Here is a 16645-nt window from a genome sequence, read left to right as displayed (position 1 = left end):
TACAAGAGAAAACTGTACAATGCAAATCCCAGCTTCACATATAACCACTGACAGAGCCAAAATTAAAATGTGGTAGTTAGCAGAATTCCTGCATAAGTAACTTATTAAGTGAAGTTAAGAAAAGGACATCATGGATTAATGTTGTTTACAGAACACTGTGTATCTCATAATAGTAATCACGTTATTGTCATAGCATAATAGTAAATTGCTTTGAATAATGTTAACTGGATTCTGGCTAGGGTTTGGTGTTGGTTTTGTTTTGATACAGGATAATTTCGTTTTGAACATAAGTAAATTCATTGTCATGACCACCTCCTACATGTCTTTAACTATAATCTTTACTCTGCAAATACTGATACACTCTGGGACCTGTGGAAAACCAAACATGTGCATCAGTGATTGCTGGGTTATTATCTTAGCTGTCTAGCCGACAAGTCCTGCATTCTCAGACAATAAATGTAGTTACAAAGAGCTTGCCTTTCTTTTTGGAAAAACAAAAGCAACTAAGGGCTGTTACAGTCTAGCTTTTTGTGTAAATAATCATAGAAATAAGGCTGGAATAGACTTTAAGAACTCATTTAATCTATTCTCACATCCCAAGGCAAGGTCATCTATATCTACAGCCTGACAGATGTTTTTAGGAGTAAGTTAGACAAACTTGCAATATGTCTACTCCACAACCTCCCTAGATTTTTTTGATGATTACTACAAACACATTTTCCTTGTGTCTAGTCTAGATCTCCCTTGTTGCTTTTCAAACCCATTCTGCTCTGCATTGTCTACAGGAGATACGGAGGACAAATTTCCTGCTATTTTTCAGCAGCCTTTTCACTATTTCAGGACAGATGTGCCTTTTCCCAGACTAACCCTTTCCCTCCTTTTCTTCAGATAATTTTCTAGATCTCTGCTCTTTGCTATTGTTCTACTATATACTTTCTCATATCTTTGTTCTTGCACAGTGCCCAAACTAGGTAGTCTGTTGCAGCTGATACCCCAAGTAGAGAGAGGGGATTATTTTATGTATTTCATGAACTCTATTCTTCTTTATACATTCCAGATAGCTGCTTTTCCTACAGAAAGTTACTGTGCATTGTTGACCTTGTTCAGCTTGTGATTCCTTCTAGTACTCCGCCTCCTTTACTGTGGCATAGCCAAGTATTCCCTGTGCTCTGTTTGGGGAGCTAATAATTCCTGTCGAAGTGTAGGACTCTGTACTTGCTTTTGTCGAATTGCATCTTTTTTTACTCAGGYCTTTTTTGATAGTTGTTGAGATAGTTTTGGACTGTGCTGACAACCCTCTCTTTGTTTGGAGTCTTTTACAAGTTTTGTAGGTATATTCTGGTACATCATCCATTTTGTTAATGAGCAGTACTGGGCACAGGACCCCTATGCATCCCCATTTGATAAATGCTTCTGTTTTCACAGTAAGCGATGGCTAATTAATCTCCATTAACTTATTTTAATTAAAGTAGCAAAAAAGTCATTTAAAACTTAAGGATAATTGGCTGTTGATAGCTTTTCTTCTCCACTGACCGACAGCTTTCCCTAGTATTGTTTGCCCTACTACGATCCTCCTGCCAAGTCAGCAGCAGCAGCAAGAAAGAAGATGGTCAATTAGCTCGAGACTAGTCTAACACACAGTCCTTGAACCTACATCCAGAAACCTTGTGTGCAGTGTGCAGTCACTGCCAGCATTTTGATGTCTATCACACATCCTCCTTTAGCCCCCTTGGTGGAGAGGCCTCCTCAAGGCTGCATTTGACTATTGATTGCTCAATCTCTGGTGACCCATGGCCACTCCACTTCATGAAAATCCCTATCCTCAGGGATTTCGGCACCTTGACAGGGTGCACTTGCTTGCCCAGAAGCTATGCAGGTCTGGAAGCAGCCTGCCACCATTACACGGCGAAGGCCTTTCTCCCCCAGGTGAGGGTCCCCGGGGAGTTCACATTTAAACCAGCAATGAACTCATTTATAATCAACAATTTGAAAATCAAAAAATATATAAATATGAAGGGTATATGAGTATAGAATTTTCTCCCACATGGAGTGTATGCTCACCAGTTGCAGTCTCTTGCTTTCAAAATAAAAGCATTACCTTGCTCTGTCCTACAGGCCCATCTGCCGTTTCACAAGGCTCAGAAGACTTCTTAGGTACCAATCAAACTATTCTACGAGTCTCAGTTCTTCTTTCTTAAGGTACTCTATACTGAGTAACTTATCTCATTCCCTTTACCAGTTCCTTCATAATCTATAATTTCTCTCAAATTGCTGTTTCTGTTATCATCTTTGCCATACAGGGCTTAAAACAATCTCAGAAGCATGTTCAGTATAAACTTATCTGGTGACTCTGATCAGCCTCATCTAAGATTCAAGCAGTTACATATGTCTGTCACCATGTTATGTGCAATATGCCTATCAGAGCTCTTAGCTTTATTACTCTAATCACTCTTTTTAAGCAACGTTTTCCACTTGAGTTGAAGTTTAAAAACTTTCCATCACTAATTCTTCTGTAGTTCTTCACAATATTTACTGAAGCAACAGAACAGTTTGGAATGAGAACAGTTTTAGAAAATGCATGGGAAATGTTACAGTAACATAAAAACATATGGATATGCGGTGAATAGAATGAATATGAAGACATAAGAAAGTGGCTTTTGTTTGTTAACTTCTGGCAAGTTCTTTGTAGTATAGACAGAAGTACACACAAACACATGTAAAACTTTCTTCAGCATAATTGTTTGAAAGGTTCTTTTATGGGTAAGCTCGATGGACAGATGGATCTCCACAGATACACTATGTGGAACGGTTCATTTCATTCTTAGGAAATCTGCATTTCAATCTCAATTTTTTGTGAAGCATTTTCATGAAGATGAATCACATCTCTCCTCTCACAGAGAGAAGTATGTCATGATCTTTCATTGTCCTTAGTTCCCCTATGAAGAAAAATAGCTAGAACAGGAGATGAGGTAGTTTATAAGATCTTGACTGTGAAGAGCAGAAGAAGACAATGATTGTTTTCTGAGGGAAAGACAAAGAAGGAGCTGTAATAACTTATTACCTATATATTTGCACCCTATACATCTTACATCAGTCAGAGAAGTTGCATTACAGTTCCACAACTTGTGTGTGGGATGAGAGTGGGAGACACTAGTCATTCCTAACGCATATGTCCATCCTAAACAAGCTCTAAAAGATGTGCATACTGAAAACAACATTTTCAGCACATAGTTAGGACAGTAAAATTCTATTTAAATCTTTACTGTGCCCTTAAAAGGTACAAACAGAGAAGAAAATGTTGCATTGGTAGAATTACACTGATGCCCTTGTGTGAGATGTACATCACACGTTTTAGCTGGCACCCAAGGGGTTAGCATCCATATTTCATGATAGAGAAGAATGTACTCTTTGTGCCTGACTGCACACCTCTGTGCAGGATWCCAAAGTGCTTCTTACATAAACAGTGATGCGTAGCATTTTCTTATTGCAGTAGAGTTCATCAGAAAGTCCACAGGAAGTAAGTGCGAGAGAGATGCTCCCGTCCCATAACAGGAGTGGAAATTAGAAAGGAAATGCAGATGGCTGACACTATTTATAGAATATCACTCCTCCTCCAGGCTCCTCTTCTGTGATCATCAGCTGGGCAGAGAGGAGCAGGAAAGAGCAGAGGTGCAGCATTCCCTGATCAGCCAGGAGCAGACACTACAAAAAAGTGATTTTGGCATAATCAAAAAATGGATTACACCTCTGTGTTTAGTTTTGTATCTGTTCTCTTGGGATGCTGTGATAGTCATTTTGATAAAACCATCATTATCATGGTACTAGCTATATGATGTGTCAGATGAGCAGTGCTGTAAATTAAAATGTCATCTTAGAAGCCAAAAGCCAAATTTCAAAGGCAAGCTATAAAGAGGTGTAAACTAGCTTTTCTTGCACTCTTTCAGACCCTAGACCTGCTCAGCCCCTGGGAAAGGAAGTCTGTGCTGGTGTAACTTTTATGCCGCTAAAATGAAAGTAGTTAGATGGACCAGCTGAAATTTGATTTCCTTCACCTCCTTTCACTTTCTCAGGTACTTGTTTTTAAAGCAGCAGGGAGAGCTGGAGTGGGTGTAGAGACTATAATCTGCTATTCAGATTTGTACTTCATCTACAAGATAAAGCCACTGTCTAGTTTTGTACTTCTGTACTCTAGTAAAGTCTGCAACAGCAAAGTGACTTGGCTTAACCTTCTTTCACTGTGGAGTAACCCAAGCAGAATTACCTCACATTGGGCAGGTTAAGAGTGCGTATTCATTTGGGTTCAACTCCTACTTGACAACCTGTTAAAATGCAGTAATTTGATTGTTTTATAAGCCCTAAAACTGTGCCTTTGCTGCATTAGCTATCTGCGCAGAGATTATCTGCATCACATTACTAAATTTAAATTAAAGCAGTCACAGACTGAGGTGGCATACACATGGGCCAGAAACTTTGATGTCACTGTGACACTTCAAAAGTGTCTTTTCACTTTAGCGCAAAGATTTTGTTGTGAGTGGGAATAAAGTGAGGGGCAAACCTGACAGTTTTCCAGAGTTAACATGAACCGTACTCGAGTTAACTCGAGTAAAGGCAGGCCTAGCATTACATGATCCTATGTTTCACTTTTTATCTGACCATCTTGATTGACGGCATCACAGTCTTGGATCTGCAGGTCAAAGGCAATGAGGTGATGTGATTGTACATCCTCTACTATCTCATATGCATCTACCAGAAGAGTGGTAGGGAATCTGTCACTTTTTAAATATAAGAGCTTTTGGTACAGGCTAAGCATAGATGAGAAAAGGACTGTAATAGTTCCCTAACTTTATTTTGTGCCAATGCTCATTTCTTTAACATACTGAGTATCCATTGCATACTTTTTCTTGCCTCCTTCTTCCTTCAGTTTATTACAGGAGCTCAAATGAATTCTATATATAGGTTGCCTCAAGATTTCCATTATAAAAGCTCTTCTGAGCTCTTTAGATAAATGTTGACACCATTATTATCATGTCCRTGATGCATCTTTGGAACTTGGCAAGCAGAAAGCCTTAAGGTTAGAGAAATGCCTTTTCTTTGTTCACTGAAAAACTACTTAGTTATAGGCTGTTACATCTCTGTTTCTCTTTGTTGTTTGCATTGCTTCAGAAATTTATGGCATCAGGAAAAATAACACCAATGAACACAAGAACATTCAAAAGGCTTGTCTACACTGGGAAATTACAGCAGAATGGCAAAGTGTGTCTTTCAAGTTTAGTATTTTGAACCAACTTCCCATGTACACATTGACTTTTATACTAAGATGAACTGAAATATAGTTGCAGGGAGTTTATGAAAAGAGGATATTGCTGTACGACTATTCTGTATTAGCTATTTCAGGATTTTCCTTCTTGTAGACAAGCTCTAAGGATGAACCAAAGGATCCTCCAGGTGCCTGTAGTCCAGTTTTTTCACCCCCTTTCCTGGGTACATGGCACTACATCCTTCTCTAGGGTCATCATGAAAGACATGATTTTGGGGGAGAATTTAGAGTGCCCTGCAGTCTCTGCTGAGGGTTTGCACCCTCTCCACTCTCATGCAAGCTCTGGATTGATGTCCATCCCTCATGCAGGGAGGCTGCACCGTTGGCCTTGGCGTTCCAGCTGCAATCGTGCTGCTGTACCAACAGTTCGGAGAACAAACACTTTACAGGGAATCTTGTAGTTCTGCTTAAAATAATCTCTGTTTGGATTTTTAAATAAATAGCAGACCAGAAGATTGCAAGCAAAATTAAAATCCGTAACAGTTTTTATTTAAGTTTGAAATGCTTGCTCTTGTACATTAGGAAACAGCAAATTTACAATTGCTTGTCCAACCTTAATTCTCTTTCCATGAACATGCTTTATGCTATAGTATTTTTATTGTACAATCTCACTGTATTTTTCCCTAGTACCAATGCTTGATGTAGTGCAAGGAGGGATGCAGACAGAGGCAGAATTAATATTGCACAGTCAACTATAAGTTTTGCACTTCCTAGCTTTTGAGTGGTTTACTTTGGTCTGCTCTACACTTGAAATCAATTTTGGTGGGCAAAATGACTTTTAATGATATAACTGTCAGGTAAAAATCACAGTTCTGATAGAGTTACACCAATTTAATGTTTCTCTTCTTATGTAAAATTGATGATAACAGTATAAATCATCTTTGAACCACCTGCCTCATGGAGAGAGTTAAAGTCCACTCTCCATCTTTGTATCCTTTCTTCTGGCAGTTGGAAACTTGAAGAACTCATTATGTTGAACTTATGAAGAAGAACCCGGAATACAATGTATTTGTACCTTCAGAAGGAGAAAGAACTGTCTAACAAAGGACACTTTAATCTAGTAGTGAAAAGGCACACTCAACATGGTGGAAAACTAAAGTCAGATTAAGATGAGAAATTAGGCAAACATTTTAAGAGACAGAATGATTTTAAGCATTGTGACAGATTACTGAGAGAAATGGTGATGCTACCTGTCTTGATATCTTCAGATTAAGTGTAGATGTCTGTGAGAGATGAACTTTAATCTAACCAAAGTGATCGAGTTCAAAGGATTGGGTAACTGGAGAAATGTAATGGCCTGCGATTAGGGTCAGACTAGGTATGGGATCTAGTGATCCCTTATGGTTTTAAGAATTCTATGAAATTTTATTGTTTTCTGGATGCAATTTAAACAATATTTTTAAAACCTGAAATTTAACTATCTGTTTTATAGCCTGGGACCATTAAGGCATTTCTTGACATCCATTAGTTGCACTTCAAGCTTTTAAGAGTACTCTTGTTTGACTTCATGTCTCAAAGCGCACCTGAGGGATGCGCAAATAGCCTGCTCAGGCACATACTGTTGTTGCTAAAGTGCATTCACAGTTCTGTAGTTCAATCCTGACTCACAACACGCAGCATTAGAAATAAACCTAAGTCCTGAAGATCATCATTTGTTACATAAAAATAGATGAAGCCAAAGCCATCTGACCACAGTATATGCAAGCATCACTCTTTCACTGATATTCTGGTACAAGTACTAATCAAAGAATTTTGTTAAAAGCTTTGACTCTTCATTTTGAACTTTGAACTTCTGAATAAAAAGTCTGCTCTGCAAGTTAAGTTAATAAAAAAGCAAACTTTTGCTTTACTTTGATCCATTGGACAGGTAACAGTTGCATATCCTACACTGCAGTTGCCCAAATGTAGCCAAATTTTGCTCAGTTAGTGAGCTGAAAGGCAAATTCAGGCTTTGCTTATCCATGTGCTAATCCCTTAGGAAACCCAGACCTGTTTTTGATGATGTGGCCCCCAACTTTCAGCTTCTGGAAAGAAACCATTTGGGCCACAACAGTGACACTGCTCAGAATAACACCAACACTGCAATGCACTAATGTAAACTAAAAACAGACAGGGAAGATGCAAAGGCACGGCTTGCTGTTAAGTGGAATATGAGGGTTAGGTCAGCAGTTTCAGAGAAAGTATCTTTCATTCATATCTTGAGCAACGGTAAATGAAAAGAAAAGCAAAATAAACCAGATATGTGTGGCAGTTAAAGATATGGATCCATGTTAACTTCATAAAATTATAATAGTCATTATGTTAGTTTATATAGTAGTTCACTGTGGTAGTTCTTATGAATAGCTATGGCTAAATACATACATAAATTCAAATTCTTCTCCTTGCCTAATGTTACGTGATGAAATGTCCTTTCCATGCACTGGTGGATTTATTTCTTCCTTTGTTAATCCCTGCTGAATTCCCAGGTCAAGACATCTTTAATGAAGCTCTGTATATGAAGTGGCTGGGTGTTACATATTTGATTTTTTCATTTAACTCAATATAGAATCTTTATGTTAGAATTTTTCAGCAGTGTTTAATTTTTTTTCAAGCTTGTTTGTTAAGCTTTTACTGCATAGTAATGTACAATGGAAAATTAACATGTTTCTGACAGCGTTCAAGAATGTATAAAGAGAAACAAAAATAATGCAGGTTGATAATTTAAAGATTTTTTTTTCTAAAATGCACTATCAAATGTCACTTTACTGATCAGTCCTCTCAATACTTTGTTTCCTGCTCTTTCCACAGGACATTATCCAAAACTAGTGTTTCATTTTGAACTCAAGAGAAACATCTTGTGTTTCATACTAGAGACATATGTCCCATCAATCCTACTGGTTGTGCTCTCTTGGGTATCATTTTGGATAAGCCAGTTGTCAGTTCCAGCCAGAATCTGCATAGGTGAGAAGCCAATAAAACAAAACAAAACCAGCATTGAAACATTAGGATGTGTTTTTTATTGCGCRTATATGGCATCCATTTCCGAAAGAGGCAGACGCTTGCGTGTTTTATGGAATTACTTTTCTGGTTTGCTCTCTGCGGTACGTCATGCAGATTCCCCTTGGCACCTTGCTGTTCATAAACAACGAAAACGTCCTCAGGAGCAATAGGAGACTTGGAGGCAGGGTAGGCTGCGGGAGGTCATTCTGGAAATCATTTCAAAAAATTCAAGCGCATGTCATGCACAGACAGAGTTATGAGGCATTTGTGAGGGTGAATAATACCTGCTAATTAACATATGAATAATAAGAGAATTGTAAGAGATTAAATGTAATTAATTTTAAATAAAGGAAATTCTGAAGGGGAAAGAATGAAAATCAGTTCTGATCAGACAGCAGATGGAGTAGGAAGAAACACTTCTATAGAATAAGTAAGAAGGAAGAATTTCACATCAAATGAGGCCAGTGGGCAGCTATAATGAGCAAACTGATAGCAGCATTCCCAACTTTCCTTGTCAGTCTCAGCTGTAGCTTCTTCCTTCTGTAGTTATGAGCAATGCTACAAGTTCTTACAAAGAACGTGCTTCTTGCAAAGAGATAGGTAGTTACTGGTTGATTACAAAAATGTGTTATCTTTTTAGTCTGGTCTGAAACTCTTAAAGGGAGAGTTTGCATAATATTATAATAATAGTGCAGTAATAACAAATATAGATCATGTAACATCCAAATCTCTCTCATGTTCATTTTCAGTGTTCTCAGCTTTACAAAGATTTTTTTTTGATCATTTTCAAACTTGTTTCTTCAGAATTACAAATGCATTTAAAAGTCTTATTTGCAAAACATGATGCATGAAATGCTGTGGCATACTGGAAGTTCACAAAACTCAGGAAAAACTGTCTTGCAGCTTTTSAGATGTAGTTGAGGGCCTCATTACAATCCTCATTTTATCAGAACTTATTTTTTTATGTTCCACAGGTGTCACCACGGTCCTTACTATGACAACACTTATGATGGGAGCCAGAACTTCACGCCCTAATGCTAATTGCTTTATTAAGGCAATTGATGTGTACCTCGGTATCGGTTTTAGTTTCATCTTTGGAGCTTTGTTAGAATATGCTGTGGCTCATTTCTGCACTCTGCATCGACCCATTTCAAAGGAACTTAAAAAGGTATTTTAATTCTTTTGTCATTGTCCTACAAAACAGACTTCAATGTCTCCTGCTAAAGAGAATGAATCCTCTTAAATAGTACTAATGGTAAATACGTTTGAGGAATTTTGTATTTTAGAATCAGGAGAGTGAAAACACTATAACCTTGAAGGGAAAAAAATTCCTACACCTTGAACTTTTTGGAAAAGATCAAACAAGCAAACTGAAACACCCTTCCATAATGATTCTGTTTTCTGGCATGGACTTTATGGCCATTTATCAAACAACATGTTAGCTGTATCATAAAAGTCATGAGCACTTGTCTTCTCCCCCACAGTGGCATACACTTACAGTTCAAAAATCCGACTGAAMGTATGGTTTGAGCAAAAAAGAAAGAAGAAAAGATTGTATCTTATTCCATTTATGAAACCTTCTGCACGTGCATGGTACATCAGTCTGTGTGCTAGCAGACAGCTTAATGTGTTAGGTCTATCAGGTAGGTGCCTGTAGCCTTCCACGTTTACCTTCTCTCTCAAAAGCTGCAGCCGAAACTCAGACTGACTCACTGTTCTGCATCGTTATTATAGCAGCACTGTTGCTGCTGTCGTGAGCTTGCCAGAGCTGTGGGCTGAGAACTCGCATGATGTGAAACACCTTTTTATCTTGCAGATATTGTGAAATATACTTAAAATAAAAAAGGTTCAAGTCAACATAGGCATTTCAGGACAGTTTCATGACAAAGTTTTGTCACATCCTCCATCTGCAGTTTTTAGCACTGCTTTCACAAGCAGTGAGAAGGAAAGCACAAGGAAATTGGAAGCTGATTGTCTTATAGATTTTAATTACAGATCTGAGTCTAATAGGCATGTTAGAAAAGAAAATTTTAATCAGATTTATGAAATTTCTGAATAATTAGAAAAAATTACAGTTTTTTTCAAAAGCCTGTAACATGAGAAKAACATGAAAAATACAGGAAGAAAGTTGATTGCTGTGGGGATAAATGGACAGAAAAAGAAAGATTTGTAACAATTTGAGCTAAGCTAGAACAGAGCATCACAAATGCCTAATGAAAGCTCCTTGGTTCAAGAAACAGGATAYTGAGTTCAAGTAGAGAAGCTTAAAAACAACAAGGATTGGCCAAAATTTGTTTGTTTATGCATACATTTCTTAGCAACTAATATGAGATTTTGGCAACTTGAAAGTGAGRTAAGCTCTGTAAATGTACAGGATTATGGGACATTTCTTCAGACAGAGCTGTCATCAGATCCARGTGTACTAAGAATGGTTAAAAAAAAGGACACACAGCTGAGCCACCCAGTGGGTTTCAAAATACAATGTCTAACTGGGGAATGTCTAAAAATGGGCAAAAACTGGGTCTGAATGTGGATTTGAGAGGGAAATCTGAATGTCATTTTTCTTGGCAAGGAAGCATCAGTGACTTCTTCCTCTGAGCATACCATGGTGAAGAAAATGATTGTCATTTTGCTCATAGAGTGGAAAAAAACCCAGCTTAGTGAAGGTGTTGGATAAGAATGTTAAATGTTTCAGTGTTTGGATGATTAAGCATCTTCAGATCTGTGAAGGGCCCTTAGGACCGCCCTTGCCTTAGCCTATCTGCGTTTCGCATTCCCTGTCGTTATTGAGCACAGATACTCGTGCTTGCAGATGGGGCAAGGGACAGAGTGACAGACACGAAAACTCATGGACTTGGAAGGCATGCATGGAAGTGGATGAGGTACTGCCCTAAAACAAGGAAGGAAAAAAGACTTAGAGTGCAGTTCTGTGGTGTACTTGCGATTGAAGGGGTGGTCTGTCACTTCAGGCATGTTTCCAGCCTCCTCCTTTGCATCAGCACGATCAGGCAGCGAGTCAGTTCTGACAGACTGAAAACTACTCTAAGAAAAAAAATAATTAGTTTTCTCTTAAATCAGCAAGCTAATCCAACTCGCTTCGTGGCAGCACAAACACAAGCATCAATATAACAGAGGGGGTAGTTGGCTGGTCCTAGATCAGCTAAAGATTCCTTAGAGTGAGGAAAATGCTTGTCATGTCCTTTTTCTACTGTATCCAATGAGACAAGCACTGCTTTAAATGAGCAGGGCTCCGTGTAGAGCACACCTGACTTGTATTTTTCATTTCTCAYGGTAAAAAACAAAACATCACAAGGCCAGAAACACTAGCTAAAATCTCATGCCACTTTTCAGCAGGTACTTAGCTAATTTCTACGTGAGTATCTTCTCCATAAATTTGTTCCCCTCATTATCATGTTCTCTCAAGGACATAGGGTAATTAGAAATCTCACTTCTCAGTTTGTTATTCTTATATGCAAAGTTGATACAAAATTTGCACTCAGAATTATGTAAATAAATGTAGAAGGCAAATTGAAACCATCTTGAAAATGTAACCCTCTACCTTGTGTAAGAATTAGTTGTACGGTGGTCTGGTTTACTCTTTAAAGCAGTTGGCTACTGACATATCAAGTTCTTCTGAGGCCTTTGAGATTTCCAGTTTATAATATAAACTGGTGAAAAAGCTCATCGTATCCATGCGCCTGCAGTGTTTTGCATTATGTGAACCAGGACGGACAGAGACAACTTCAAAGCTAACGACAAAAGCAGAGGAACCACCTGCTGCAAGGGAATTCAGACAAAAAGTACCATTCATGTCAACTGCCCAACGGACTGCCTAAAAAGAGAGGCTGCCTCTCCAAAATCTTGAGTTTCTTTTCTTTATATAAAGGCGTGAATTGTGTTCTTCTGTAAAATAGAGAAATCCTCCTTGGACTTCATCTGTGAAACCTAAGCTTCCTCCCTTTGGCCAGAAAGAAGAAAAGTTTGCAAACTGAAAACAAAGTTGCGTAGAAAGACCAGGGCAGTGTTCTGCATACTTGTCATTTCTGTGCAGGCATTGTGCAGTCTTTGCGAACACCGAAGAAGCTCCAGGTGTGCCAGATACTACAACACTCTTGCTTGAGATGTTTTTAATCTTGAATGTCTATAATATTCAGCAGAAGTGACATCTTTCCTAAATTTTGTGGGCTGTTAGATGTCAACAAACACTTCAGTTGGTATAAGCAAGAGCCACAGCAGCACATGCCATATATAGTGCTTTTCGGCTGATCTACAGTAACTTTCCTGGATGTTACTAATTTTGTGTCCAAACAGATCCCTTCTTAATGCCGGCTGCCATTTTCACATTGAGAGCTGGCACCCAGAGAAAACTAAATAACGTGACATTTAAAATTAGAGCCACAGTTGAACTTTCTCGCAGCCAAAATTTTAAAATGTAAAGCAGCTTAATCTTTCATCACTTTCAATTCCCCGCAGCCAGTATAGAAAGTCTCCTGATATTCCCAATTTATAASAGTGTAGTTTTTATAAACTAGCAGTTACAGTTCTGCTCTGGTTCTACTCTTTCTTCTTTTCAAGCGACGTGATACAGAACTTCTGCTGTAAACACGTCCCTGTTCTGCTAGAGAGCAATCCCCCGCAGCACGGTAAACACGCAAGTGCATATGCACTATGTGCGATATTTTCTGCTGAAGTTATAACTGCCTCTTGGGGACTAGAAGGGAGTTAAGAACGACCTAATAAAGCATCAGCCTCCTGCGAATTGTTCACATGCAGTTGCGTTTAAAGAAAAATGGCACGTACGCAATGTCCTTTTGTGCTCTGCAGTAAAACTAATTCTGTACAACTTTTAGCCAGACCTACCCGAGAGACAAATAGACTCTTACAGTGACTAGTGTCCTAAATCCTGCCACTTTTGAAGTATAGATGTTGTTTTGCTCTTTTTTTCTTTCCAAGAAATGAGAACACTGGGAAAAAAAATCAGGATTCTTCTGACAGGTTTCTTTGTTAACTTTTGAAGCGCCGAGCACATTCACGAGGCTGTGGCTTTGGGGCTTTGTTTCAAGTGCTGGGCACGTCGTTGTCAAAGACTCGCTCTGCCGTCCCGCGTGCCTTACTGAGCCGAGCGAACCTTTTGAAGTGGAAGAGGCAGGTATTTATAACAGAGTTAGGCCCCAAGTAAAACTCCAGATTTGAGTTTTATACTACCCTGGGGATTGTTTAAGGTTCCGACTGGAATTTTATGGATTGATTCTCTGTGCTTTGTAGGCTGGTTTTTATCCTGGCCTCTGGTTTCAAAAATCTCACATACCTGCAGGAGGCTAGATGGAGAATGAACAAGTTTTTGTAGTCAGTGCATTCTTGGGATGACACATTGTGTTCAGCAACATTTATCTCTCTCAAATAAAATATACAAGATCTTTTTTTTGGCAAATCAAAATGAAAAGCAATAAAACCCCTTTTTTTTCTAGCTCCATCTGTTCTGCTTCACTGATGCACAGCAGTCTGAGGACATTGTCCAGGCTCCACTTTAATTTTCAAGGGCATTACTAATATTAGATGAAGAAAGGCCCAAGAGCTGTGCCATTTACAAGTACGCTGGGCAGAAGAGCAATTCTGCACCGCCATGGAGATCAGTCAGGTGCCGTAATAGGCTTTTCTTGTCTTTAATAGGCGTGAGATTTCTAAATGAGCTTTTTTATGGATGCACATGTTGACTTTTCTAAAATGCAAAGTTTCTCCTTGTTTACTTTATATCTTCCCTTGATGCAAATGGAAAAAGCTAATTGGTCAGAGAAAAGGGATTCTGCATTCTACATTTTGCAAATAAATTTATACCCTTGCTTTGCCACTGACTGATTTGGAAGGTGAAAAAAGCATCACAAGAAGCTTAAAGAAAACGATGTGTAGAACTGCCTGAACTAGAACAATCCCTCCTACTATCCAAAGTTAGATTTAGTTTAGATACAAAGTTGGAGCCAGATTCTGTGGCTTGATCTGCTGCTGTCTCTGCAATATCCCAAACCAAAGTAAATACCCCAGAACTTTCAAGAAAGTTTGTATTTAGAAGTGAAACTGTGGCTAATGTCTAATCCTGTGTCCTCTGAGCCAGTAACAGACAGGCTTCACTGACTTCAAAGGGTGCAGATTTCATACATGAACTTCATGGCTCTGAGCCATTTCTAATCAAAGAAGCAAACCCCACCAGAAGGCTTATACAGCATTCTCCAAAGAACTGGCTTGGTGCAGTGAAGCACATAAACATGCGCTTAACCTTAGCAGAACTTTGAACTTAAAGCATGGGTTTCCAGACTTGAAATAAAGTACTATGAGCTATTTAGCATTGAATTAGTTGTGGGGCTTGTTTCTCTCGATGATCCTCTTTTTTCCTCATTTTGTTTTGGTTTTTTGAATAAATCAAATTTCACCATGAAGCACAGGGAAGAGAGCAGCCAGCTTTGCAAGAGGAAGGTGTCTTGAATTCTGGGGTGCTCGATGTGGGGCGCAGCCAGCTTGACCTGCAGCCCTGGCATCTCCTCCACTTTCTCCATCTCCAGGCTGGGGCTACGCTTTACCCAGTTTCTGGATGCGGACCTTTACCAGTGTTTCTCCTGAGCAGTGGTAGCTTATTGTTGCACATTTCATGGATTTACTGCTGTCTTAAGTAAGCTCAGTGGGCCATTTGTGAACAAATCCAGCTTTGCTTTACAGTCATAGGAAAGCTTTCTCAGTAAGCTGTTGTACAAGTCAGTGTTTTTCCTGTATATGAAGGCTCTGAAGGCTGAAAGGAGCTGTCTGGCCTGTATATGTTCACCCTTAGAATCAAGGATTCAGCTACAAAAAGACTCATACGAAAATCCTGCTTTTTGCCTCCTCTCTAAAGTAAATAGGCGATGAAACATGCACTTAAGTGTCTGCTGTTCTGTTTTGTTTCCTATCAGTACGAGGATGAAGAAGCTGAGGAAGAGAGGAACAGAGTACTGGCAGCAGTTGCTAACACTTGCAGTGTCACTGACAACATGAACAAGATTGATTCAAATAAGAACAGCAAAGCCAGCATCAATGGAAAAAAAGAGAGAAGTAAACACAGTGGGTGCAGTTCACCAATGTCAGTAATGAAAGGACTTTTCTGTGTCTTTGATTGCTTCCATGTTAAAAATCCCTACCACATAGACAATTATGCCAGATTTTCTTTCCCATTATCATTCATCATAATAAATGTATTTTATAGGGTATATTATTTGTATTTCTAAATATTTTAATCTGTAAAAAAGTTCAGAAAGTGGGTACAGTAAGGGATGTTGCACTAGAATGAGGAAGTTGCATTAGGATGAAAGGATATGAAAGGATGTCATCTTTTCAAGCATTTCTACCAAGTTTCTTGTTAGCTCACTTTACCTCTGTTAAGTAACTGTCATCCAAAATTGACTTCCCTTTTGGTGTGCTTGTCCCTTATTGTACTATCTGTCAAAGGCCAGTAAGTCCTTTTTTAATAATTTAATGGTCAACTTTGTAAAATAGGAGTTTTATTATGCTTGCTTCTGAGCTGTGTTGAATACATTTAAAAATAAGGCCAGTGTTATTTTCCTGCCATGCTTTTAGTATTGCATTCCTTCTAGCTTTGTCAATAATGCATAAGTTTTCCAGATTGTTATGCAAGAAAATGTGTAACTGCAGATCAAAATGGTTTTGCTTAATAGCAAAAAACAGTTTTGCAATCATGGGCTACCCACACAAACAAAACAACATGGTCGTCTTTGAAAGATCACAAATAGGTATCAGGTCTCTTTCCTAAATCTTTATACGGACCTCTGATAGGCATCAAGAGCATCTCTGTGGATAAGTGCATGGCAGAATACAGAAATGTACTGGAGCCAAAAAGCCTGGATCCAGAGAGCTGCTTTCGCCAAGTGAGAACGTGCTTAGGTGTTGGCCAGTCCTTAGCGGAATATGGCCATTTATCCTGCTGTTCACACTCTGTACCCTGCTCAGTCACACTTGCCTGGGTAACAATTATCCAGAGGATAAATTTGATTTGCCTACTTTTCAACTTAGCAAATTCCTCTTGAGTCGCTTGCCATTAAAAATTTCCCCTAAAGATGAAAAGGCTTACTTCTTGAATTCAAAGAAAACCCCCTGGATATGCAATAATTCCTGATGAGAAAATGGGAAGTTTTACACAGATGAAATTATGACCCACCTTGGAGAATGGTTACACTTGATCAAAAAGCATAACAGTATTTCTGAGTGGTTACTTCAGTGATAGATATTACAAAAACTATTGATGTTGCAAACTATTTTTTATACTGCGGTCTGGAAATTTAGAAGCACTTATTATATCTTTTCCCTGAC

General features: G+C 38.7%; 1 protein-coding gene across 1 annotated transcript in view; it reads left to right on the top strand.

The window, feature by feature from the left end:
* The window catches only part of LOC112964181 (gamma-aminobutyric acid receptor subunit pi-like), a 40076-nt gene extending 24530 nt beyond the window's left edge, over window positions 1–15546 (top strand). The window contains 3 exon segments of the mRNA XM_026061932.1: window positions 8105–8257; window positions 9271–9464; window positions 15235–15546. Of these exon segments, the coding sequence (XP_025917717.1) occupies window positions 8105–8257; window positions 9271–9464; window positions 15235–15546 (659 nt within the window).
* The last annotated feature ends 1099 nt before the right edge of the window (window positions 15547–16645 follow it).

This window comes from Apteryx rowi, unplaced genomic scaffold (genome assembly GCF_003343035.1).
Source record: "Apteryx rowi isolate R43461 unplaced genomic scaffold, aptRow1 scaffold_188, whole genome shotgun sequence".
Taxonomy (NCBI): domain Eukaryota; kingdom Metazoa; phylum Chordata; class Aves; order Apterygiformes; family Apterygidae; genus Apteryx; species Apteryx rowi.
Note: the sequence above shows the minus strand (reverse complement) of the source record. Positions and strands in the feature narration are given on the sequence as shown.